At 55.9% G+C, this 25,768-nt stretch overlaps 2 protein-coding genes across 4 annotated transcripts in view; one reads left to right on the top strand and one right to left on the bottom strand.

The window, feature by feature from the left end:
* The first annotated feature begins 4,989 nt into the window (after window positions 1–4,989).
* On the top strand, window positions 4,990–14,545 carry CHST1 (carbohydrate sulfotransferase 1). Its single transcript, XM_063333604.1, has 2 exons — window positions 4,990–5,319; window positions 12,635–14,545. Exon 2 carries the CDS (start codon window positions 12,679–12,681, stop codon window positions 13,936–13,938), a length of 1,260 nt encoding a protein of 419 aa, XP_063189674.1. The 5' UTR covers window positions 4,990–5,319; window positions 12,635–12,678; the 3' UTR covers window positions 13,939–14,545.
* A 2,441-nt stretch (window positions 14,546–16,986) lies between these two features.
* LOC134514806 (transmembrane protein 263-like) overlaps window positions 16,987–25,768 on the bottom strand; it is a 206,049-nt gene continuing 197,267 nt past the window's right edge. For all 3 annotated transcript variants that reach the window (XM_063333090.1, XM_063333091.1, XM_063333092.1), the window contains one exon: window positions 16,987–21,906. In XM_063333090.1, coding sequence (XP_063189160.1) covers window positions 21,620–21,906 — 287 coding nt within the window. In that variant the 3' untranslated portion in view covers window positions 16,987–21,619. The remainder of the gene's footprint in view (window positions 21,907–25,768) is intronic.

Here is a 25,768-nt window from a genome sequence, read left to right as displayed (position 1 = left end):
GGGGGGGGGCTGTTGCCCCAAAACCAGACTGCTATTTAACCGGGCTCTTAATCCTTGTTTTTTTAATTTCTGGGTTTTTTTCACGGACAATTTCACAAACCCCCCTTTTTCACTCCAGTGAAACATAGCGTCTCTTAATAAATACCCACCCAACCCCTCTGTAAATTCACAATATGTGAATGATTTCTATTAAAAATACCAGAAGGGGCATTAAAGTTACTACTGTATTTTGAACTCCCAAGAAAATGGGACTACGAAAGATAAAGGCCGCGTAAAACTGTTGACTTGGTTACAGCGTGATTTATGAGGCAAGTTGAGCACCATGAAGCCTGACGTACACTTCTAGAGAATAAAACCCCAAAAAACAATGATACGTGAAAGTCCAGTATGGCTTTTGATACTGGTATTGGGCCTTCCATCAGCAGGTGATTCTCCTGTTGACGTCAACTCAGGGGAGGTGGAAACGAGCCTGGAGGGGGTGATGGTGGCTGGGCGCCGAGCAGTGAGGCTGGGGGAGAGCTGTGCTGCCCCCCATTTCTGTTGTTTTCTGTGCTAGGAGTAAGGCAGAGGCCAGGAGCTTGTAAGGCATGACCTTTTCCTGGGAGGTTTCTCAGGAGTACGATGGGATGCTAAGAGGGCCATCAGCTCAGGCTGGTGACAAGGCTGTGGGGAACACAGTGGGCTAAGTCGGCGTGCCGAGCCAAGGTAGGATCCTTAGCTGAGATGGGTCAGCACTGCTGCTCCCACGGTCAGTCCTGGGGTGCGCTCTGTGCTTGTGGCATCTGTGTTTCCAAACAGCCATTGGGCTGGAGGGACCATCAAGAATGATGAAAAGCCCAGAACCCCCTGCTTCGCTGTGAGAGATAAAGTTTTGGTCTATTTAACTTCTCAGAGAGAAGGTTAAGAGGTGCCTTGATCGTAATCTATTAATACCTACACAGGAGAAATAGTTCAGATAGTAGATAGCTCTTTAATCTAATAGGCAAAAGCTTAATGCGATCCAGTGGCTGGAAGCCAAAACTCAACGCCTCCAGACTAGAAATAAGGGGCACGTTTCACCGTCAGGCGCATCAGGCTCTGGAACAACTCACCCACAGCAGTGATGGCACCTCTCCTGAGCCGAAGGCGTGCCTGCGCCCCGCCGACGGCTCTGATGCCGGAATCACTGGGTACCAGGCAGTAGCCTGTCGCCCACAGGGGCAAGGCTGAAGAGTCACAATGACTCTTTGGCACTTAAAATCTGGGATTTTACAAAAGCATAGTTGATCGTGTTTGATTTTGAGTAGAGGAGGAGAACACCCGTCCTCCCTGCAGTAATTTAAAACTGATCTGTATCCAGGAGGGTGTACATGTATTAAAGTAACAACATAATATTGAGATGGTTGCTTTTGCCCTCATTCATTTCCTTCTTTGTTATGTGTTACGTCAACTCGTCATGGCTCTTTGGAAGGAAAACCAAAAAGAGAGGGGGAGTGAAACGCTGGGGTAAATAAACACATCCTTGGCTACATTACCAGTCCTGAACACGCGGAGTTCATAAGCTCCTCAAGAGAAGGGATTATAACATGAGCTGTTTATCACCGCTTCTGAACTAAAGAAGGATTTCAAGTCTAAAGTCTTTTGTGAAAGCTTCTACATGAAGGCCACTGAGAAAGGACATTTCCTGAAAGTCAAATGTCCCCAAAATATTCCAGACTCTGTCCCTTAAGATCAAGGTATCCCAAAATCACTCTGTGAGAGATCTCGGCTGGCGCTCCGACGGGGCTTGGGAAAGGCTTTGGTAACCCCACCAGCTCCACACACCAGCGGGCTCCGGCGGACTCTTAGAAACTCCTCGCGGGGAGGTTCGCACCCCACGACCCTGCGAAGGGAACCGCGGGGCAGGGGACAGGCGATGGCAGCCCCCGCTTGGGCACAGCCCTCCCGCTGCTCCCACCCCGCCGCAATGCCCCACCGCGGCCAAGCTGCTGCCCGGCAGAAAAACCGTGGCAAGAAGGTGGGTTTACAAACACCACAGCACAACCCGACACAGGCTCTCAAAGTGCCTTGCTTAAGCACACAAATAGTATTTTCTATTAGTCTGCCTTTAAATTTATGTGCCTTAATACATTGCTCTTTATGTTAACGGCGCTTCACAAGATGGACGGGGGATATAACGTGGCCAGATTACTGTGAGAATCGTAACTTTTCTCCCGACTGCATTTTGAGTGATTAGAACAGTAACCTTCATATCACCTTAACAGCCACATCGGTATTTTATTACATATATTCCCAAGCAGATTATGTTGTTAAGGTAGATTTTTTGAACCATAACTCAAGAGAAGAAAATACACAGCCCTCGCAGAAATCTGTTGCTGGTGAGCATGGAAATTGGATGCTTTCAAACTGCATTTGGGCTCGGATGAAAATTTTAAAAGGTGAGCTTTTTTGACTCTTCGAGTCACCAGCAGCATCCCTGCTCTCCCCCCTAGAGCCACGCAGGGAAAAAGCGAAGCCTTTTAAACGCAGGCAAATTTTCTTGATGAGAGTGAGACCAGCCACAGCAGTCCTCCCCTCTGAAAGGCAAACTGACCACAAACACACACCGCGGAGCCTAATTAATATTTTAATACTCACCGGTCAGAGATACAGAGCTATAACATGCAGACTTTCAAACCAACAGCATCTCTCTAGATTAACGCTTAAAGTACCAGGGAGCATGAGAACATGTGATCATGCCCAGCTGAAATTGTCAGAAGCATCTGTTTGTCCATCAACCCTGCTTTTTCCATCTGTTTGTCCTTCAACCCTGCTTTTATTCCTCATGTTTTGGCATTGTTCTCTCAAATTTCTTTCCTTCATGTGAGACAGTCTCTACGGCCACGTTACCTTGATTGCCCTGGGTACGACATCACCATTTTAAGCCCCGGGGTTGCGTAGATGCTCAATGTGCGTCGTTGGTGTTTGGAAGTTCTCCAGGCACCCGTGCCAGTCCTGCAGGCAGGGGGACAACCCCCAGCACAGGGAGGTAAGTGTCCAAACCTCTAGGATTGCTGCAAGTTGTGGGGCACCCTAGATTTTTGCAGAAGGACTTTGGAGGTGTCTCAGTACCCACGCTGTTTCTGGGCTGGTGTCTGAGAAGAGAAAATCCTTATTCTTTGGAAAGACCAGGAAGCACACAGGTGCCTGTCGGACCTCATATTCTTACCGTGAGCCCCTTGATTTCCTCCTGGCACCGGTCCCTGGCCCGGTTTATGCCCCGCTTGGCCAAACTCCTTGAAATCCTGTCATTCTTGCATTTCCACGGCCTTGGCCCCCAGTGGAAGGGGAGCACAGCCATGGCTGCAGGCCAGCTGGGCGCCCGCTCCCAGCTGCTCTTGCCCAGCTCCAAGAAGAGAGTCAGGACAGGCAGGGGCTTTGGTCCTTGTCCTTCACAAGGCATCGAAAATGAGCACTAGAGAGAGTGGCTTCAGGGCTTTCTCCCTCAAAACAGGGATACACCAATGCAATAGCACCGTGTAATGAATGCTACGATGGGGAGCTGTTGCTATGGTGAGGGAAATAATATTTAAGCACCAACTGTTTATAAATATAAAATCTCTACGAAGTTTTCTAAAATTAGATTAAGGGGGCTAGGGCTGTCAGGATATTGTAAAAGACTTGAGAAATACTGGTATTTTTGGACACACAAGATCTGGGTACTCCTAAAACAGCAAATGCAAGTCCAAAATGCTAACCACCAAAAGTGACGATTCCGGTATTGTGCTTCCGAAGATTTAGAGGCAACCTCATATCCCTGAACTCACTGTGGCAGCCTGGCAGGCCTCTGAGAGTGGAGGCAAGACCAGCATTCCCAGGGATTTCTTTTCCTTTCTTGACACAATTCCAGCGCAGGGACCTGGGCGCTGCTGCTTCTTGTAGCCCACTCTCTGTGGAGCAAAGTTGTTCCAAGCTGTTGATTGACACACTGGTACCATGACCATGCAGTTACATTTTGTGAATCCTAGAGTCGGAAGTAAAATTTGGAAATCCCTGAGCTGGGAAAGCAGCTCCTTGCAGAGCTCAGGGGGTTGTCAGGAGCTGGGTGCTGCTCATATGAAGGTAAGAAGAAAACTGCTGTGATTCCTTATAAAAGTTCAGGCAGCACCAAACATGCGCAAAGTAAAATGGGGGTATAAAAAATGAGTATCTGTTGTAGCGTCTCCAGAATCACAAGCTGGGTCTCACTGGCAGCTGCCCTTTCAGCAGAGGTGCAGCTAAAAGCGCTAAAAATGCAAGTTGGTGAGCGCCTGGCAAAAGGGAAACATTCAAAGTTGCCAAAAAGTAAAAGCCCGACCCGCTTCGAGGGGTCGAACAGAAGCAGAACCCGGGAGGGACGAGGCCATCAGCAGCCCTGACACTCTCCGGTGTTTCATTTCCTCTGCCCCATCCCACCTTCCCCCTTCCCGCCTCATCTGCCAGCATTCCCGCACCGCCCAGGATGGTTTTGGTCCCTGCCCGTGGCACCGAGCCCTGGCCGCGGCAGCGCCGGGAGGATTCCTGGCTCTGGAGAACTAACTGGTCCCCATGACAGTATTTTTTTTTTTCGGATGAGCAAAGGCCATCGGAAAACGAGCGAGTAAATGCACACCGCCATCGCCGCCAAACCCGGCGGGGCACCGGGGGAAGGGGGGGGGTGGGGGGTGGCGGCACCCCAGCACCGGGGCGTGGGGAGGGAGGAGGACACCGGCCGCCCCGCATCCAGCCCTGGTCCCCAAGGATCCCCTGCCAACACCCCGCCTTGCGGGGGGCGGGGGGAACACACGTCTCACGGGGGGAGCCCCACGGGAGCCTCCCCCGCGACAGGAGGGGCTCTGCCCGCTCCGGCCGGGCCGCCTTGAGGAGGGAAAAAAACCCAACAAACAAAAACCCCCCCAAAAAAAACCCCAAGGAAAGGGAGCGTTTCGTGCCCGGCGAAGCGGGGGAGCCCCGCGGCCGGGCCGGGGCGGTGCGGGCAGCGCGGGGCGGGGGCAGAGCGGGGCGGCGCGGAGGCGCTGCCGGTGCCGGTGCCGCTGCGCTGCGCCGCCTCTGCCTGTGCGGGGCGGCCCGGCGGAGCCCCCTCCCCTCCCCTGCCCGCCCTCCTCTCGCCGGCGGCGCGGAGCGGAGCGGCGGGGCGTGGAGAGGCGGCCCCCGCGCGGGCAGGGCGGGCAGCGCGCGGCCGCCGGCAGGGATGAGCCCCCGCGGCGCGGCCCGCTGAGCTCCGCCGCCACCCGCCCCCCCCCCGGGCCGGGCTCGGCGTCCCCCGCCCCAGGAGCCGCGGCCGGGGATGCGGGGGGGGAGCCCGCCGCGGCGCTCCGGCAGGTAAGGGGCGCTGGGCTGGGGGGGGACGGGCGGCGGCGCGGACGGGTGCCCCGGGGGCGGCGGGCCGGGGCTCCCCCGTAGCCCTTTTGCCGCGCCACCAACTTTGAGGGGCAGCGAGACATCGCCCGCAGCGGCGGGAGGGACTTTTCCCCGCTGGTCCGGCGGTGGCGGGACCCCGTCCCGGGCTGCCGTAGCGGGGAGGGGGGCGGCAGCGCTGGTCTCCGAGACCCGCGGGGGCGGGGGGAAAGAGCTGCGGCGAAACTTGGGCTGTTGTTAGACGAGGAGCTGCCGCCTGGAACGAGCGAGTAAGTCCCCGGTGGCACAGGGGAGCCCCGATGCCCTGCCCGGTCGTGCGAGCCGCGCCAGCCGGCGGAGCGAATGCCTCGGCGTTTGCTGTCAGACCTTAAAGTGGTCTGATAAACCTGCCGTTTATCAGCGAGGACGCAGGAAACCTCGTAGAGCCGGGTTGAAGCTCGCCGTGGCATGGAGCGGTCCTCCAGGAACGCTGCGTGGGTCGAGGGTCGGGTTCCTGACGCGGCCGCAGGCTGGGCAGGTTGCAAAAAGAGTGTTTCAAGGTGGTGAATGAGCGCCTTCATCCCAAAAGAGCCTTCCAGCTCCTGCCAGGGCAGCACTCCGGGAGGGAGCGAGCATGCACAAACAGGCTGGTGGATGGCTCAAGGGAAGGCGGAGAGCACAAAAAAATTGTATCGGGTGTACCTGGGCGATTGCATCCTCGGGAAGAGAGAGATGCAGTTCAGCAGATAGGGGATGAACAGGCACAGGTGGATGTTGTGATAAGAAAGCTCTGGGACTGGCTGGGGTTGGCATTACTTGATAGCGATTAATTAACTGAAAATGTGTATGCTGAGTGCCATTAGGGAAAAACCGAAACCTCCATTGAAAGCTCTGTGATGGTTTAAGTGCTGGTCAAAGTGGGCAGCAATCTTCTGGCGGCAAAGGATCTCTCGGTCCCTCTGAAACGGAGAGGGGATGGGCAGAGACAGGGGAGCGGGACGCGTGCCACCAGTGTCTTTGAGCGCTGGGGTCCTGTGCCTTATCATTAGAAAAGTGCCCCGGGAGGTGATGCACGCGAGAGCAGAGCGAGTCGGGGTCTTATCGGGCACGAAGCTCCTCCGCTCGGCATGCGGTGCGGTGCACACCGGAGGAAGGTGGCTGGCATTTGAAGCCATGACCGTAGGGAAGCTCTAGAGCTGTACGGTTGAAGAGGAGGCGAGGCTGAAGGCTCACTCCCACCCTGTCAGGATCTCATGTTGGTGGGCCTTGCTGGAGGGGAGGCTTGGGGACGGAGACCAGCCCTGCTCATGTTGTGGTACCCAAAATCAGGTAGTGCCTGTGGTGAGGGGAAAGGGGGGCGGCTCGGTGCCACTTTTCTCAGCGGTTCCGCTTTCCCCTGGGGAGCGGTGGGGTGCAGCCTGGGTGGGCCACGGGCGTGCTCAGTGTCTGCCCGGCTTCGCAGAGCCACCGGCATGACAAAGCCGCTGCGACCGAGTGGGGTGCTTGTGGTTAAACCCCGTCGGGAGCCCGTCTTCCCCGCCTCAGTGGCCACAACATGTTGTTTTACGAGGTGAACTCTTTGCTCAGTGGGAGGACACCGGGAAGCAGCAGAGCCTGTGCCAGTGGGTCCCTGGCCGAGAGTCATTTTGCAACCCTGCGACTTAATTTCCATGCCTGCGCGGCGAGGTCGGGGGGAATGGGGTGGCAGGAGCCAGGCTGGCTGGGCAGGGAGGCACCCTGGGGTGCTGGCTGCCGCTCCCCCCACCCCGACCAGCCCTCCAACAAGCTGCTCTGCCCTGAGCAGGGCACCCAGGGGTGTTCTTGCCCGGCAGGGGACAGGGGTGAGAGGCTGAGCAGCTGCTGAAGTTGGTGCTGCGAACTCTGTGGGTGACTGTGCCCGCGTGGGTCTTCCTTCTGGGTGGGGAGGGGTGAAGAGTTGCCTGTGATGAGGCACGTTTTGGGACGTGTCCCCCGGCGAGCGCGCTGCAGCGATGCCTTCCAACTGCTGCAGTCACACTTGTGTCAGGAGAGAGCTTTTTTGGCTCACAACTCCTGGCGTGGGCTCAGCCTTGTTGGGGGGTATGACGACGGTGTGCCCCTCTGTGCTGGCACCGGCGTGCCCGAGCCCTCGGTCCGGCAGGCAGCCCTGCCCGGTCCCGGCGCTCACCCACCCATCTTTCCTCCTGGCACCGAGACCCCGGCACCTCCCGGGCGTTCTTCGCTGCTCACAGTTGTGTTTTCCAGCTGGTCCCAAAGTCCTGAGTCACTCTGCCGTTTCCATGGAAACAGCCTGGCTGGCGGGAATCGGTTTTGGGGGTAGAGGGTGCCAGTAGCTGGACTGGCACCGGGCAGGCTCCTGGGAGGGCTTGTGGGGCACAAGCGTTCCTCTGGAGCATCACCCTGGCGCCGGGGCTTGTGCCAGGGCTGGTGCAGGCACCTGCGTTGCACAGACCCTCACACCTTCCTCCCTGCTCCCTTTTCCCTTCCTCCCTGCCACAGGGAAGCACAGAGGGGTTTCCCTGGCAGTGGTGCGGGAGCCCAGGATGAGTCCATCCAGGCCGAGGGCACAGCTTCTGGGGAGCTGTCGAGAGAGGGGGACAGGCTGGCAGGCAGCCGAAAAGAGCAGATTTTTTTTTTTTGAGTGCCCTGTGAGAACACCTTGGAAGCACAGCAGTGACAGTATCAGTTACTGCAAGGTCTCCTCCCTAAAGCTGCCAGTGCCTCTAAGTTTCCCAAACGCGGCCACCTCCAGGGAGCATCAAGGGAACCTGCAAGGAAGGCTTGGGGCAGAAGGCCAGGCAGCTGCGCTCCTTGGGATGCTGTGGGAGCCCCCCCCATGAGAACAAGCTTTGGCAAGGCCGGGGCGCTGCCCTGTGTAGCGCCTGGCAGCTTTTGGAGGGAAGAAGAGGCGCGAGTGGCACCGATCCCTGCAGCAGCCCCGCCGAGTCCAGCCTGCCTGGTGCCTGAGCTCAGCTGCCAGCGCAGCCGCTGGTGCTGCGGTCCTGCTGCGCGGCTCTAAAAGCAGGTCATTCCCATCAAACCTGGGAAGATGATCCCTGAAGTAGGAGTCCACCTCTCAGCATCTCCTCCCGGGACTCTGGTGCTGCGGCTGGCCGGCCACGCTCGCTGCACCCTGCGCCGGTGACTCACGGATGCCGTTCAGCTTAATTCATCACCTCCCATCTCCCCGGTGCTCCTGAGCTGTCTCGCTGGCTTCTCGCCTGCTCGTCCTCCCGGAGCGGTGCTGGGAGTCAGGGGAGGAGGAGGAGGAGGAGGAGGAAGGCAGGCAGCTATGCACCCGCTGCCGTTTTGTTGGTGCGCAGGGTAGGGGAGGATGCGCTGCCTGCCTCCATCCTCTCCCTTCTGGGCTCGAGGCTGCGGGAAGCGGGGCAGGGGAGAGGAAGGGCTCAGCACCTTCCTCTTCCCACAGACAATGCTCCTGTCACCCTGCCAGGCACTACTTGGCCTCCTGCAGCGCTTGGAGCCAGGTGCTCTGCATCCCTCCTGGACAGCCTGGTCCTGATGCGACTGCAGGCAGCTGGACGGAGATGCAGGCAAGGCAGTGGAGCGCAGTCGGGCATGCTGTGACCAGAGGGGGGTTAGGGTTGGGGAAGGGGCAGTGTTGATCCCAGCACAGCGCAAGAAAGAGCCCCACGTGCCTCCTCGCAGGCCCCTTGCAGTGACAGCAGCGCCAGGGGCTAGAAGGTACCAGTGATTTACCCCCACCCCAGCTCTCCATCTCATAGCCCCAGCTGCATGGAGGGATCTACTGGACTCAGCTCCCGCCCTTGGGCTGCATTTGCTCATCCGTCTTTGGTGGAGCTGAGCTGGAGACAGAGCAGAGGGAGATTTCGGCTGAGAACACTTTATAGCACGGAAACATCTGTGAGGCCAGTATTTCAGATGACTCCCATGGTCACAGCATCCTGCGGTCTAGGGCTAAGTAGCCAAAACAGTTACATGCCTCACACAGGACTCTCACATACAGCCCCGTGTGGGCACGGCCCTCGCTCCAGCTGCTGGTCTGGGCTGCTGGCCCCAGTATGGGTGCCTGAAGAGGAACAGGCCAATTTTAGAGGAAGGTGCCCCCCGGGCAGGGATGGGAGAGCAAGCGGCTATCCTGCTGCCTGTGTGCGTGGGAGACATCCTCCTGCAGCGTCTCTGCTGCAGCCGCTGCTGGGCCAGCCCGCTCCGAGCCATGCGGAGCCACGCTGCCGCTCCTCCTCGGCAGGTGTTTCCCACCAGCCTGGCTGTGTCGGACAGATGAGCAAGGGGCAGCGTGAGTGGAAGCGATCCTCAGCCATGCCGGCAGCTCCTGGGTGCCCTGGCTGCCAGTCGCCGCTGCCTCTCGAGCCCGGGACTCGGCTGAGCAGAAACCGTGTCCCCTGGGGGACAGGCAGTGATGGGAGGAGGCGGGAGAGCCGGCCGGGGGCTGAGAGAAGGCTCTGTCTGCCTTTAAAGGCCACAGATGAGACATCAGGGAGGGAAGCCTTCTTCCAAAACCTGCCCCTCCCTGGCCGCAGCTCAGCAGACAGACTGGGCACACGCAAAGAGTGACGAGGGGCAGCCGAGGCTGGAGCTGGGCTGTGGTTTTGCATTTGCTCTGCTAAGGAGATGAAGCAACACCCTGCTGCTTCCCTTCCGCAGCTTGGTGCACGGCGAAGGGGAGCAGTTCTGGGTGGGTGGAGAACCTGAAACACTTGCAGCCAGCGATCCGTCAGGAACTGGGACCAAGGAGGCGCCCTGTCTCCGGTCACCTTCTGCAGGGGAGCCGGCAGCAGGTTTCTGCCACATCTTGGGACAATCTGAGTCACATCTGCTCCAGCATCCATCAGCGGCACAGCAAGGAGTAGAAGTCGAGGTTGTGTGTGAAGGATGCAGTGTGGCTGGCCATCACTAGGGAGCAGGAAAGCGTTCCCACTGCAGCTTCCACCTAGACAGCATACCAGAGCCACCTGGGCCAGGAGGTGCCAGTTGGGACCCTCCTGTCCTGCCCTGACTTAGCAGACCTGGAAAACCACTCTATCCAAGGGTTATAATATCCCATGTGGACACTGGGACCGGGTCTCCCCTCTGCAGGGTAGGTAGCCCCAGATCAGGAGCAGCAATAGCCAAGCGTCTGCGACTTCTGTCCCCAGCTGCATGCCACATCCCTACCAGGCAGCAGCCCAGGAGAAAGCCACCTTTATTTAAAGTGTCATTTTGGGTCTAAAGCATGGCTCTGAGTGCACAGACATGGTGGTGGCTGGAGGGGGTGGCCTGCAGCAGCTATGCTGGAGTCCCCATGCTGGCGTCCTGCTCCTGGCAAGAGGTCTCTGGAGCTGGTAGCTCCTGTAGCCTCCTGCCTGTGCCTGGGGCGGGCTGCTGGGTCAACTGGTAAACAATAAAATAATTTTTTAAAAAAAGGAAGGAAGGAAGCTTTTTTACTCACCTGCAGGTCTGAACAGTCCTCCTGGTGTCACTTGCTCGGTGCCAGGGTCTCTCTGGGGAGTGGGACACCTTGAGGAGATGGGAACAACACGCCATGCCAGCTGCCACAGGCTCTGCGGGGAACGCACACCAGGAGCATTGCAGCATCCCAAGCCCATCAGGGATTTCAGCGCGCTCGGGGCTTGAACAGGCCTGAACAGGATTCGTGCTGAATCCATCGCTGGCACATTGGTCTCCCTCAGAGACCTCGGCCAAGCAGCGATAGCAGCAGCTCTGACAGTCCCACCTGCAGTGGCCAGTGTGCCGGGGATGAGCAGGAGACCAGGAGCTCACCACCAGCTTGGGGCTGGCTCAGTGCTCTCCCCAGGGAGAGGCAGGGAGCGCGAGAGGAGTGGAGAAAAGGAAGGAACAGTGGCGATGAAGCTGTGAGAAGGAAGGGTTGGATCTACTGGGTGGGGAGCAGAGATATTTGGGTCTGTCCCCATGGTCTTGCCCAAGGAGGGTGGGCAAGGACAGGGGGCTGCAGAGGCACACTCACGGGTAAACATACCGCACTGAGGGGGAACGTGGAAGGAAGCCAGGCAAGGTGCAGGGGAGCTTCAAAGCTGTTGCTAATACTGTGGTGTCTCCTTTGCACAGGGGTTTTAGCTTGTTTGGGGTTTCTGGGATGAGTCTTCTACCTCCCACCCCCCTGTCCCGCTGGTGCTGGGGAGCAATAGCACGTGGATGAGAAGCCTTGTGTTTTGGAGAGCAGCAGGGCAGAGTCTGTGAAAATTATTTGGTTAGTGAACAGGGAGGGAGATATTGAAGCGCTACCCCAGTTACATCCCCTCCCAGCAATGCTGCAGGTCCCCAGGGGTGGCAGGGGTGCTCCTCACCTAGCTATCCCTGAGCACCCCATCCAAGCATCCTGCTCAGCTGCCCCTGCCCTTGCCCACGTGCGGGCAGCAGCATGACAGGGGTTAAGCATCACTAGGCTGAACCTGGCTTGTGCAGCTACAGCCCTGCTCTTCCCTGCACCCATCTCTGGTGCCCAGGGCTCCTGCCACTGCACTGTTGCCAACAGAGGAGGGAGGGGATGCAGTTTCTCGTGCTTCCTCCTTTGTAGTATTGCTTTTCCCCTCTTGCATGCAGAAAAGCAGAGGGGCCTGAATCCCAGAGCTGAGCCGGGTCTGGCCAGCACCACGACCTCAGTGCTGGGGCCACATCAGGCTGGCAGCTAGGACACCTCTGGCAGCTGCTCGTCCCCAGAGGCCGACGGACTGAGCTGGCCTGGCTGGTGGACCTCTAAGCAAAGAGGTTTGCAGCTCCAGGAGAGCCATCGCTGCTCTCCCGAGCGGGATGTTGTTGGCCTGGATGGGCCATGCCTCTCCTGCCAGCTGGCCAGGAAGGATGGAGACAAGCCTCTCCAGGCGGTGCTTGGCACCATCCCCTGCCCTTTCCCTGCACTGGGTGTCAAAGGCACTGGCTGATGGGGTGACAAGTGACTCACAAGGCAGCTGGGGAGGACAGTTTGCAGCATCTGGATGGAGGCACATAGATGGTGCGGCCACCGGGCTCTAACACCCCCCTTGCCTGGAAGGACATGGGGTGAGCTGTGAGGCACAGGATTTGCATACACCCCCAGCCTGGAAGGAAGCGGTCCCTGGGGCTGAAGTCCTGGCTGGAAGCATCTCTCAAGGCTTGCCAGCCTCTGCCTGGTCCTCCTGTCTTCTGAAATGGGGCTCTGCAGTGCGTGACTGGGGTCCACGTGGTTGTAGCTGATGTACATGCACTGTGGGAGGGCGTTTGCTGGTACCCCCAGCAGTAGGATACTTGGGTCCTCTTTGGCCATCCTTGCTCAACCCTTGATTTCTCTGTTGGGTTGCAGACATCGAGACGACCTGTGAAGAAGCCCCATGAAGGTGACCAGCCATGCAATGTTCCTGGAAGGCTGTCCTCCTACTAGCCTTGGCATCCATTGCAATCCAGTACACAGCAATCCGGACCTTCACCGCCAAGTCCTTCCACAGCTGCCCCATCCCCAACCCTGTGAACTGCGGCCTGAGCCAGGACACCGAGGCGGCTGACAGGCTGTGCGACGAGAGCCCCACATTCTCATATAACCTCTCCAGGAAGACGCACGTTCTCATCCTCGCCACCACCCGCAGTGGCTCCTCATTTGTCGGGCAGCTGTTTAATCAGCACTTCGATGTCTTCTATTTATTCGAGCCCCTCTACCATGTCCAGTACACCCTGATCCCAAAGCTGACCCAGAGCAAGAGTACAACGGACAGGCGGGTCATGCTGGGGGCCAGCCGAGACCTGCTGAGGAGCCTTTATGACTGCGACCTCTACTTCTTGGAGAACTACATCAAACCCCAGCCTGTCAACCACACCACCGACCGCCTCTTCCGCCGGGGAGCCAGCAAAGCCCTCTGCTCGCCACCCGTCTGCGAGTCCCTGGGAACCGTCGATCTCCACCTGGAGGAGGGCGACTGCGTGAAGAAGTGTGGCACCTTGAACCTGACGCTGGCCACCGAGTCCTGCAGAGAGCACGGGCACGTGGCCATCAAAACAGTGCGAGTGCCTGAGGTCAGCGACCTCCGGGCCCTGGTAGAGGACCCGCGTCTGAACTTGAAGGTCATCCAGCTGGTGAGGGACCCCCGTGGAATCCTGGCGTCCCGGAGTGAGACTTTCCGGGACACCTACCGGCTGTGGAGGATCTGGGATGGCACTGGCAGGAAGCCGTATAACCTGGACGTGACCCAGCTCACCACGGTGTGTGAGGACTTCTGGAACTCCGTATCCACTGGCCTCAACCGGCCGCCGTGGCTCAAGGGCAAGTACATGCTGGTGCGGTATGAAGACCTGGCCAGGAACCCCATGAAAAAAACCGAGGAGATCTACGATTTCCTGGGCATCCCCATGGACAGCAACGTAGAGCGCTGGATACAGAACAACACCCGGGGAGACAGGTCCTCCTCCAAACACAAGTACGGGACGGTGCGCAACTCGGCAGCAACGGCAGAGAAGTGGCGGTTCCGGCTGTCCTATGAGATCGTGGCGTTCACCCAGCACGCCTGCCGGCAGGTGCTGGCCCAGCTCGGCTACAAAACGGCCAGCTCCGAGGAGGAGCTGAAGAACCTCTCCATCAGCCTGGTGGAGGAGAGAGACTTCCTGCCCTTCTCCTAAGGCAGCCCCGGGGGGGGCCTGGGTTTTGATACGGATTGTTTCTAACTGTTGCCTTATTTTATTTTCTTTCGTTTTGTTTTCCCCCCTCTCTTTCTCTCTCTCTCGTCTTCTTCTCTCCAAAATTTGCACTAAACCTTGAGCGGGAATCTCAACAGAGTCCAGGGGAAGCGGTTGCTGCCCCCCGGCATGTTTCGGACGCAAGAGGAGTCGGGTCTCTCCAAGCAAGAGCTAGAACTGTGGATGGGTAACAATGTTTACAAAAACACACAAAATGTATAAAGCAAACCTTCAAGCTTTCCAAACCGAAGGGTACCTGGGGTACTGTACTTTTGCACTGTTTACTTTTACAATGTAAGAGGTAAATATAAATATAATTTATGAATGGTGTTGTCCCCTCCAGAGTAACGCCCCTTGCCCCCGATGAGCAGGTGAGACTGGAAGCTGAACGTGGAACAACCTTCTCGGTTTTGATTTCAGTGCGACATGTCTGTTTGTTTTATGTCCCGTTATTGGGCTGGGCAGTTGGTCGTCTGCTCCTACATGGTTGTTTGGTGACACCTGTGATATTTCTTTGTGCCAAAAACCCACAAAAGAAAAAAAAAAAAGGGCGGGGGGGGGGGGGGAAGCGGGAAGTGATTGGGTGGTTTGGTAAAAGCCCAACACGTTTAATGCTTTATTTCTGTGTTTTCTGTAAATAAAAGTGCAATAAAACTGACCTGGGGGTGAACTTCAACTGAAGGACCTCAGTGGCTGGACCCGGGGTGGGTGCACGAACAGGCAAAGAGCAGCAGCTCTGTGCAGGGCAAGGCTGGGGGGAGCTGCACCCCGGCTCCCACCGAAAGTGAGAAACAGTGGCTATTTTACAGCCCCAAGAGCTTGAAGTGCCTGGCCGCAGAGCGCTCACGGCACCAGCATGGTGACCCCAGCCCCATCAGGCTGCCCCTCGTTGCCCCCCCGCCATGTCTGACACTGGTGATGCCAGCGGCGGCATGTCCTACCCTGGAGAACCCAAGAAAAACGTTTGATTTCAGGTCATAAAACTGCCAGAATGAAAACGAGCACACAAGAAGATGCTTCTGGCAATGCACAAAGTTGGCCCTCATGTTTAAGCCTCCGGGTGAGCCCCGGCCATGGAGGGTCTGCGGGCTGAGCAGGGCAGCAGGATGGGGAAGCCGGGCACGCAGGGCGGGAGCAACGCGGCACCGCAGCAGAGCGCCGAGAGCCCGACACACGATGCTGCCCGGTCTATTTGGAACAGCCGACCAGCTCCTCCGATCTGCTGGGACAGAGTCCTCCAAACAGCCCAGCCCTCAAGGTATGTCCCACAGGCCATGGGCAGCCGCAGATGGGAAGCCACCAGGGCCAGTCCCCAGGGGACAGAGGACAGCAATGCCCCAGCAGTTTCCCGTCTCTGTTGCTCCTGGAGCCAGGGACCCACAGAGAGATGTGACCACAGCTGGTCACATCCACCCACAGCTACACACTCCCAGTGCTGGACCCGCTCCTGGCACAGGCATGTTTGAACCACCCACAGCCCACCTACCTGGGCAGGTCTCCTCTCCGAAAGCATCTTCCAAGGTCTGCTGCCCACCAGCTCCCAGCCCAAGCTCTTAGTTGGGAGAGGGTGAGACTGGGTGCTGCGGTCACACTCAGGGAGCTGCCCGTACCCCACTGCTCAGGTAAGGCTGGGGAAAGCTCTAACGATATGCCATTTTCTAGCACCCACAACCTGGCTTAACACAGCAAACCTGCTCCAGCTGGGCTGCAGAACAGGTGAGCAGGGGGTGATGTATCTGATGGCCTCTCTTCAGGGCTCGCGGCTGGAGCACCTCTAATTCAGCTGTGCTGCCTGCAAGGTGACATGGCCGGCTCCAGCCCTGAGGAGGAATGTGGCAGCGGTGAGGCTCCAGTGAGGAGGAATGGGGCAACAGCGTGCATGTGTTGTGGGATGGGCTCTTCCTCCATCTGCCTCCCCACAGCAGCCACGGGGGCAGCTCCTAGGAGAACCCCCCACCCCAGCAACCTTCACTCAGGGGCGAGAGCAATGAGCGTCTTCGCCCTGTCCCCTTCCACTGCCAAACCTGCTCCTGCCACCGGCTCAGTGCCTCCCGTGCCAGCCTGCCCCGGCCGTGGCCGCGGGTGAGGACAGAGGAGCGGGGCAGGTGGCAGAGGTGGCCGCAGCCAGCCTCATCAGCGCGCTGCTCACTGCTCTTACTGAGCAGCTGGCAGCAGAACGTCAACCAAATAAATGGCTTGATTGGCCCGTTATTAGTTACTAAATTAATCCTTTTGTCAGCACTTAACAAATGCTGAGCTGTTGGCTCCTGGCCTCCACCCAGTAAAAGGGACACCCTGACTGGGGCCCGATCCAGCACAGCCCAGCCACTAGGCTGTGATCCTCCCTGGATGAGGGCTGTGTGTCCCTGGGAGCACCAGCTGGCTCTGCCCTGGGTGAGCGGGTGAAGTGGCCAGGGTGGCCAGCTGTGCCTCCCCACTGCCTGCCAGCCAGCGAGCAAAGGCAGAGGGTCTGGCTGCCCCCACGGGGCTCCCTGGCAGCTCTGGGGAGGGATGTCAAACCGCCTTCTCCCATGGGGGGAATGAAGCTTTTCCTCACTTTCTCAGCTGGGAAAAGTGGCTATGCAAACCTGCATGAAGAACAGTGGCTGCAGAGGCAAGATTTCCCATCTTCATCTGATGAGATCCCACTTTCAGGGCTAAGCCAGCTGTCCCCGGCCCGAAAGTCCTCTCGTGCACGGGTCTTTAAACCAACATGAGAAACTGAGTTTAGAAATCTTATCCAAACTGTTCTAAACATTCCAATCAGGAAACGCGCCTGCAGCAAAATGGCTTCTGAATTATGGTTGAAAGCGATGTCCTAGTTTAAGCAGGGATGGAGGTTCCGCCCTGCTTGGTGCCTCATGTAGAGCCCTTGGGGGAGAGATCTGATTTCCCAAGGAATCTCTAACATCTTCCTTCAGCTGTGCTTCCTCTCCTCATTTCCCCCCACTGGAAACAAGAGCCAGCGTAACCAAGATTTTTATCCTCAAATTTTACTGTAATTAAAATACAGAGATGCAGAATATTCCCAGAAACACACTGCAAAACAAACCAAGCAAACAAATTCAGTAGGAAACCAATTACAGACAATGAAATGATAAAGAACAAAAGTGTTCTCCGGAGCCCAGCACCGTGCACAGGACTGCGTGGCCGCAGTGACGGTTTTGGGTTGCCAAAGGGCTCCTCGGCTCCTAGAGAAGCAGAGCTGGGCCCTGGCATCTGTCCCAGCAGCCCTGTGGCTCTCTCTAGCCATCTCCACGTTCCCACTCGTGCTGTTGCTTTTACAAGGATGACTTTGCAATGGAGACACAGAAATGACCCACCCCCAGGGACAAGAGCCAACGAGAGAACCCAGAGGAAAAGAAGTGGGTTAAGATTTTCCACACATGAAAACATAGGGGGACAGAGCGGGGTGGAAGACATGCACTTCTCTCCCAGCCAGGGGAGCTGTGGGGGCAGAGTCACCCTCTCTGCCCTCCCAGCCAGTATGAGCATGGATGCCTGATGAAAGTCTCGGTGAGAGCTTTGGAAAGCTCTATCCAGGGGCGAGACAAAAAGCTAAGGGAGAGATAAAAAAAGAAAGCAAAGGATAATGAGATGAGCCAAGGGAAAAGGGAAGATATGCCTGTGGGCTCTCTTCTCAGCTGGGGCACATTCCTTGGCTATGGGGAACCCCCCACTGTGGTGGGGCACAGGGCTGCGTGTAGGGCCACATCCCACCTCCACCACAGGGAGCCTGGGGGAAATCTGGGAAGGCAGGGGGTAAAGTGGGCGCTGATCTGGCGTTTGGACCATCCATTGGGCACACTGATCTAGCTAAATGGAAACACCTAGCAATCATCACTACTATGGAAACAGGGCACCGACCAGGTGCGGACCATAACCACACACCAAACCCTACATTTGTCCACTTCCCTTTCCACGCTATTCCCTAGGATGAACGCTCTATCACATTCATCCTCTGATTCAGAGCCTGCCCTAAGAAACACTTCCCTCATGCTCCCCTTTATCTTGTTCCCCCACTCTTACTCTCCCCTCGCCTCCTCTTGTCACCAGTCCCTCCTCACCTTCTTACTGTCACCTGAAACCGGGTGATCTTCCTTGTACTAGCTCCCTTCATCCTTCCCTCGGTGGTGCCCCCCAACTTTCATACTAAGTCCCCCCTGCCCAGTACCAACGAGATTTATGTACAATGTAGTTTTTGCCCCTCTTACCACAAAGGGGTGACGGGAGAAGGGCTGCGTCAGCGGCCCAGGTGGAGTTTAAGCCAGCTGAAGGCTCTGTAGTGGGGGAAGAGGAAAGATGGGGCAACCATCAGGAGCTTCCCCATCCAATTCAGATCCTACCGTTCTGCAGCCAAAGCTGTCAGAAGGCATCTTTACTCTTAAACTGGGAAGACGACCCTGTTTTCCTTCTGCTCTGACACCAAGAGTGCCCAGAAAAGCAGGCTGGGCCCGGGTCACCTGGGTGAACCAAGCAGGCCTAGCACGCTAACACAGACACACTTTCCAGAGGCCTTTTGAGTGCTGCATAGTTATGTATTCCTGAATGCCCGTTAAATGGTGAGAGGCCCTGGTTTTGAAGTAGATTTAATCTTCTACCCGTACCTTCTAGTTTGCCCTCTTTTGCTATTTATGGTCCACGAGGTCCCCATTAGCTGGGCTCTAAGAACAGCAATTCAGGCTGTGAGTTCCCCTCATACCTCTTCTCCCCTTCTCCAGGCCATCCCGCAAGGAAATGGCAGTTCAAGACAAATGGAGAGATTTACTCCATTTACTGCAAGGATGCACAGAAGAGCAGAAATAAAAACATGGGAAACCCTCAGGATCCCTATGGCCTTCCTTAATGCACCTTTATCCCATTTTCCATGCCTGTTCTGCACACACGGTGCCTGCAGACAATGGCTTGGGAAGGACGTACTGCCTCCTCCAGCAAGGGCCTGTGTGGGATACTTGTTAGCCAAAAGCATGATGAGCTTCCCATCACCTGCCCAGGGGTGGCTGGTGAAGTAAAGCCCCTTAGAAACTATCTTCTGCCCAAGGCCTGGGAGAGGCAGTTAGGAAGAAGAGCATCTTCTGGACCAGTTGGTAAGAAACAGTATCTTTCTAAGAGGGATGGTGACAGCACAGCTGGTTATGCAGAAGCAGCTTTTAGCTCTGGGGTTAGAGCTGGCTTCAAGAGCAGCCTGTGATCTGGAATAAGGAATGAGATGCGCTCAGGGAGAGCGGTGAGCAGAGATCCACGCAGCGCGAACTGCCCTCCTGCTCTGCGGGGCGTCTGAGACAAAGGAAGAACAGACAAGACTTCTTCTGGCCTTGCCAACTGCCATGAGCATCCCAGCAAAGTGCAAGCACACATCAAGGCCTGATCTTTCTGTGAAACCAGTGCCTTCAGAGACAAAACTAACAGGTCTGGGTCAACTTGGCCTTCACCAGAACAAAAGAGACACAGCGAGGAAATGTACACACATACCAAATGCTGTTTCCTCTTCAGAAACAAAGATGTAGGTTAAACCACTCTTGTGCTATCAAGAGTAACACACTGTGGAGATCAGCAACTTCTTGCCACTGCAAACAGCAGGGACTACCCAGCGAAGGGTATGGAGAGAGACTAACACCAGCGTGACTAGCACAGGGACACAGCGACTTAAGTCAGGCCCAAAACATGGATTTAATGAAGGTCAGAATGAAAACTGTTTCACAAGCCCAAGAACATTCAGCAAAAATGGTGGCGGGGTTGGGGGGGGTGTTGTACTTAAATATTCCCTGATGTCTGAATCCTAAGCACAAGAGAGCAGCCAGGAAGCACAACGACCTCCAACGGGAAATGAAGATCAAGGAAGTTGGCTTCAGTATCCAAAAGATAGGGCAGAAAGTAAACAAACCGCATAGATGGGAGAAAGGGGATTTTTCACATTCCTTTGGTTTCAATAAACTACGCTCTTGGGCAACAGAGGGGAAAACATCCTCTAAAACATTGGTTTTCTTTTGACCAGGACCCTATACAAAAACTATATGCTGGAAGTACTGAAGATGACTATGTAAAATCCTCTGCAGCAGTGGCACAGTTTTGTTTACCTGGCTGAAGACATGCCTGTGGACTGATACATACACACACGCTAACACAGATGCATATTTATAAAATACAGCACAAGCACTGCTTCACTTGTCTATGCATCCAACACCTAACGACCTAGGCTAATCACCTGCCAAAGCCAGGAGCGGCAGAGTTAATGGTGGAGCCTGTGGCTTTCCTCATCCCGAGAATTACAGGGGACTTTGGAGTGAGTGAGTGTGTGTGTGGGTGCACGTGTGCGTGCGTGCGTGTGTGTGCACGATGCCACATGGCCCCTTGAGCATCATGGGCCAGGCTGAGGATGGCTGTGACTCCCAGATGAATGCAGGTGGCTGGGTTTCTGCAGCACTATGAGTGTGGGTGGGCTATTTAGTGCAACACAGTCATTTAGAGGAGCCGGGCTGGAGCCTCAGGAGCAGCGCGTGGAGGAGGAGTTGCTGGTGCCCCGTGCAGGCTGGCTGCTGCTGGAGCACACTCAGCCCCTCAGGGAAGTGTTCTCCAACATGGTGCAGCCCGCTCACAGCCAGGCCACTGCTCCCAGGGTCACAGGGTAAGCCTCCCCTCCCACCCTGCGGCAGAACTTGGGTGGCATTCAGGAACATGCTTGCTCATGGTTACTAATGGTGTCTGTCTGTGGAGCGAGAGTGTGGCCTAGAGTCAAAATGCCCCTGTTACAGATGGGGATGCTGCCAGGACTACAAGGGTCAAACCCCAGGGCTCAGTTTGTGTCTCTGTGGAACATCGCTACCTGTGCTTGCAGTATCACAGAGGCCTGGCAGATGCCACTGTCAGCTGGGTGGGAACATACAGTAGCTTTCTTTCTCCTGCCTCTAAACAAGAAAATCTGCACAGAAGCTGATGGACATATGATACTCTTGTGTGGCATCATCCCTGGAGCTGCTCTGCTGAGCTTGTGGGTTCCTTCTCCGAAGGGTGCAATTCTGCTAGGGAGTAAGTGATTGGGAGCAGCTTGTGGGATGGGCCCTGCAAAGAAAAGGTAAGAGGTGCAGGGCAGGAGGGAGGCTTCCCACTCTTCACAGTATCTCTCCTTTGTGTCAATGGGACTTTCTTCTACAGTTTTCCACCAGGCAGACACCCCAAAAGCACCTCCCATAGCCAAGAAAGGGGGTGTTTCAGAGGCTGTCTTCCCAGCTGAAGTTGAATTTGACTACATAACCCACAGTTCAAGCAAGGCATAGTTTCTCCCCCTCCCCTCTTACTCCCCCCTTCCAGGCAGATGGAGCCTAACACCCTCTCCCACCCCTCTGTGCTTACAAGAGCAAGAAGGGAGGAAAGAAACTGCAAGACAGAGACAACAGCGCCTTTAAAGCCCTCGGAGTAGAGATGGTTCCCAGTAGGTGATAGGAGTGAAAGGCATTGACAGAGGCTCTGTGAACTCTGAGCCAGGCAGGCGGTGCTGAGCAGGCTGCAGCCAGAGTCTGCTCGGGTGCTTGACCCTCCCTGAAGCGGCTGGTTCCAACTCAAAGAGGTGCTGTGTAGGGGGAGAGTATGGGCAGGTTGATCTTTTGGAAGGGAGCTGCAATGGGGATTAGTCAGCCTTGTCCTTCTTCTTTGCGGTGAAAGGGACTTTGCTGGCGACTGCACTGCCCACGGCTCCGACACCGCCGGTCACTGCTGAGACGCTGCCCTTTACCAGTCCAACGCCAGCAGCGGGGACGCTGGTCACAGCTGTTTTGGTGAGCTCCAGGCTCTTGCTGCCCACCCAGGCAACTCCTCCCAACGTGGCCCCCACGGCTCCCCGGGTGATACTAAAAAGGCCGCCCGTCACTCTCCAGATCACTCCTGCCTGCTGCTGCGGATGGTCCTTGCTGGCATCTGTGGGGAGAGAGAGAAAGGGCAAGTCAGAAGTGTCCACACCAAAGACCTTCTCCCTGGGCACCTCTTCCAGCCCAGGAGGGCTGTCCACCACGGCGCATGCTCCTATATTGGCAGTGCCTTGCAGCCTCAGACCTCTTGGTGCCTGAAGGAGGAACCAGGGTGATCCCAGGCCTACAGCATGGCAGTAGAGGACTTTGGGAGGGTAGGGAGTGGGAGCAGAATCGCCCATGTGACAGAGAGGGGAAGAAGGCGGCTCAGTTACAGCCCCAAACTCACAACCCTCGGTGCTGCGATGCAAAGCAAATCCCACTAACAAGAGACGCAATTCCTCTCCCCTGTGTGTTGGCTAATGCCAGTAAATCACAAAGACTAACGCCAGCACAGGAGGCACAAACTGCAGACAGCAACAGCTGACGTCTGCGTGGCCTGCAGGTCCTCAGAAGCATCTGTTTGGAGGCAGGTCTGCGCCAATGTCAGATGCAGGACTGAGGCACAGCACAGAGCTGTCTGCGAGAACTGTAATTGAGCTAGCACAGGTAGCGAACTGCAGTAAAGATACAGCGACACGGACGTCACCTCAGGTTGTACAAGCCCTCTGGAGATCTTCAGCTACGTTTTTAATAGTGTTAAGACAGTGCTTAAGTTGCTACACTATGTCACTGCTGGTTTACCTGTGCCAACTGGATCAAGGCCAGCATGATACACCCACCCAAGCTGCCATCGCACCTGCCCACAACACTGCAGACGTAACGTTCACAGCTCGCCACTTCTCGGGAGAGGGTTGAGTCAACTGCTACTCACGGGATTCAAACCTGCCAGCTCTCCTGCCAGCCTCCACGCAGTCCTCTCCCTTTGCGTCAGCTAACAATGCCGCCGCGCAGGCAGCAAAGGAGGAGCTGCTCTTTTTGTGGGGCGAGATATTTTGGACACTCTGATTTCTGATCTGCTGCCAGTTCCGTACTCGAGATGAGTTACTAATAATTGCAAAAATACAATAAAGCAAAGCAATCCTGGCAGGAAAAAAAGCCAGTGCCAGCTGGGAATACAGGATCCCCGGAGCAGCAGCAGCAGCAGCCCTTCTAACCCATTACCTGTTCAGAGGAGAGGATGCACAGGCTGATGCAGCAGGAGGACTTTAGAGCCCCTTGCTGAATGTGCACCCCATTTCCTGAGGAGTCGAGAATTGGCAGGGATAGAAGTGGCTTTCTGAAAGGCTGCATAAAGACCTGGTGCAGTCATGTGTCTGCAGAGAGCCCAGGGCAGGGGACATGTCAGCACCAGCCGCTGCCTCAGAGCAGAGCTCTGCAGAGGCTCCACCAGCACCCCAGGAAAGGGGCCAGTCCACATGGCACAGCCCTGTGCGCACCACTATCCCCCTGGTATGGGCACGGGGACAGGCCTGGCACCTGTCCCTGGGACCAAAAAGGGAGACACCCTGGCTGCGGCATCCCAGTTCAGCTGCCCGCCCAGACTGGGCTGCGTCACAAATGGGTTCACTGCTAATCTAAGCTTAATACAGCTACTGGGAGGTAGGTGAGAGCTGGTGCCTGAATGCACTTTCTCTTTTGAGATCCCAGCCCTTCCACTGCACTGCCCAACACTCTCAGCTCCCCCCATCCCTTTTCTCTAAAGCTCGCTGCTCCCCAAGAAGAAAGCCCCCTCGTTCATCCAGCCAGGCACCAGCTTTTTTCCGCGATTGTCAACAACATTCCAGGTAGCAGAAAACTCCACCTGGGACCCCCACCCGCTCTCATTTCCAGGCGGATTCGAGCCAACACTGATGTAGGCGGCGGATTTCCTTTGCCAGCAAGCAAAGACCTTGGGAGTGCCGGGAGGCTGGCACAGACGCTCATCAAGTTGTGGGGCCATCGCACGCAGCACGCCCTGGTTGATGGAGATGTCTGACCTAGTAAGTCTAAGCAAACGTCCTCCTCTTGCTGCTACCAACTTGTCTCATGCCGTGTCTTCGCCGCATCTGCCATTCAGTGTACTTCTGCCAAGCTATCCTGCAAATCCTTTGGAGCAGAGACCATCTTCCCGTTGTCTGTGTGTCACGCAACACAGTAGGGTCTCTAAGTACTGCTCAAAAACAAGCTTTTTAATTTTCTTTTCTTTAAACAAACGAACCAGAAGTCTGACAGAAAATACTCAGCAGCAGCAGCAGGGCACGGATTTCATCTTTGGAAGCACCAGCTGCCCCGGGGTGCTGGATGCACACAGCTGAAGGGACAACCTGACCTTGCCAAACAGATCAGAGCTGCTGCCTGTGCTGCAAGCACTGGGGTGGACGGGAGGCCAGTCAGTCACACCGGGGATTCTCGGATTGCACCGTGTCATCTGTGGGAAAGGGGGATTTTCCAGGCCTCTTAGGAAACAAATTAAGATGTCTTCAGATTCAAATTGCTAACTTTCAGGCACTTAACCTAGGAGTTTCAGTTAGCAGATTTGATTCCTCTGGCTCCATTTCTAGCCAGGAAAGAGAAGGGGGGGTTCTTCAGAGGAGGCTGCATGCAGTAGCCTAACCTAGACTAGGCATGAATCTGAGTTAGGTGGTGCGATCATCCTTTCCTAGTTATTTTTGTGATGGATTCTTCTAAAATTCTGCAGATTTTGGAGTCTTACCAGAGTTGTAGATTTTTCCCCGAGCTTGACCCAGGCTGTACAGAGCTCTCCCTTGGGCAGGTCTCAGGACAGTGCCTGTGAGGAGTCTGGTGTTCACCAGCTCTGATGACTTGGAATAAGACTTGGGCTACACACCTGTCTGATAATCTGGGCAGCAAAATGGAGTTTGAGGCGGGGCAGTACAGAGTTTCTGGTGTAGTCTAAGCAGCTGCAGTTCTACCTGGTATATTACATACTGCTCGCCTCATCCTCAACAGTTTCTCTACGTGTTTGGTTTTTTTTCCACTCTCCCTCAATGCTACTGAGACCCCTTGGCTCCATTTACAGTTCAGCTGCCAGCCTCCAATTGCTGCACACAGCTTATCCCGTACAGCCATTTGCATGTTTTGTCTTCAGACTGAGGGAGGGAAGAACAGGGAGATCCACAAATTCGTGACACTTTAAAGCAGGACACTACTCAGCAAAAATCAGACTGGTCCTCCAAATGAACACCACCCTCAGAGGATGGCAGGTCCCTGTGCAGGGAAGCAGGATCTTTTGTGTCCCATCAGAGGACTGCAATGCAGAAGCTCTGGGCATTAAAGACCTACCCGCGTGCTCTGCTGCAGAATCAAGACGTGTATCAATACAGCAATAATCTTCCCGGCTCTCCCCAGGTAACCCTGCACCTGAGGCTACCTGGAACCCCTCTGTAGGAAGATTTAGGCCTCTGCCCACATTTCAATTGACCCGAGGCTGCTGGAGTTGCCCAGCTCTCTGAACAACACTAGTGTGAAAATCTCTTAGATGAGAGCTGGATGCCTGCAGGTGGGTAGCCCAGGAGGTAACTGCAGATGAGATTGAGGGGGGATGTTACTCTGCCAGCAAAGAGCTAAAACATATTGGAGAAAGTGTCAGGAAATACTAATGAAGAAGGACAAGGACAAAGGTTCTTTCTGATTAAGCTAGGCAGAGACAATGAAGCTGCAGCACCCTGGAGCACCAGTGCTTGCATGCTGCTTGCACCACGTCTGCAGCCACTCTCATGGTCCTTAAAATTCCACAAGTAGCAGGGAGGAGGGACAGGGGACAGAAGACCTGATCCTGGGAGGGTGGGAGGCTCTTCCAGAAGCATTCCAGCAGCTCCAACACAGAACAGAAGCTGTGCCATAAAACAGCCCCAAACAAACTCAGGTTTGAATAGATCTGAAAAGAGAAAGAAATACCTTGTGACCCCAACCACAAGGGGCCGCATCCT

Source organism: Chroicocephalus ridibundus, chromosome 4, assembly GCF_963924245.1.
Source record: "Chroicocephalus ridibundus chromosome 4, bChrRid1.1, whole genome shotgun sequence".
In the NCBI taxonomy this organism is placed as follows: Eukaryota; Metazoa; Chordata; class Aves; order Charadriiformes; family Laridae; genus Chroicocephalus; species Chroicocephalus ridibundus.
The sequence above is the reverse complement of the archived record's forward strand: the minus strand, read 5'-3'. Positions and strand labels throughout refer to the sequence as shown.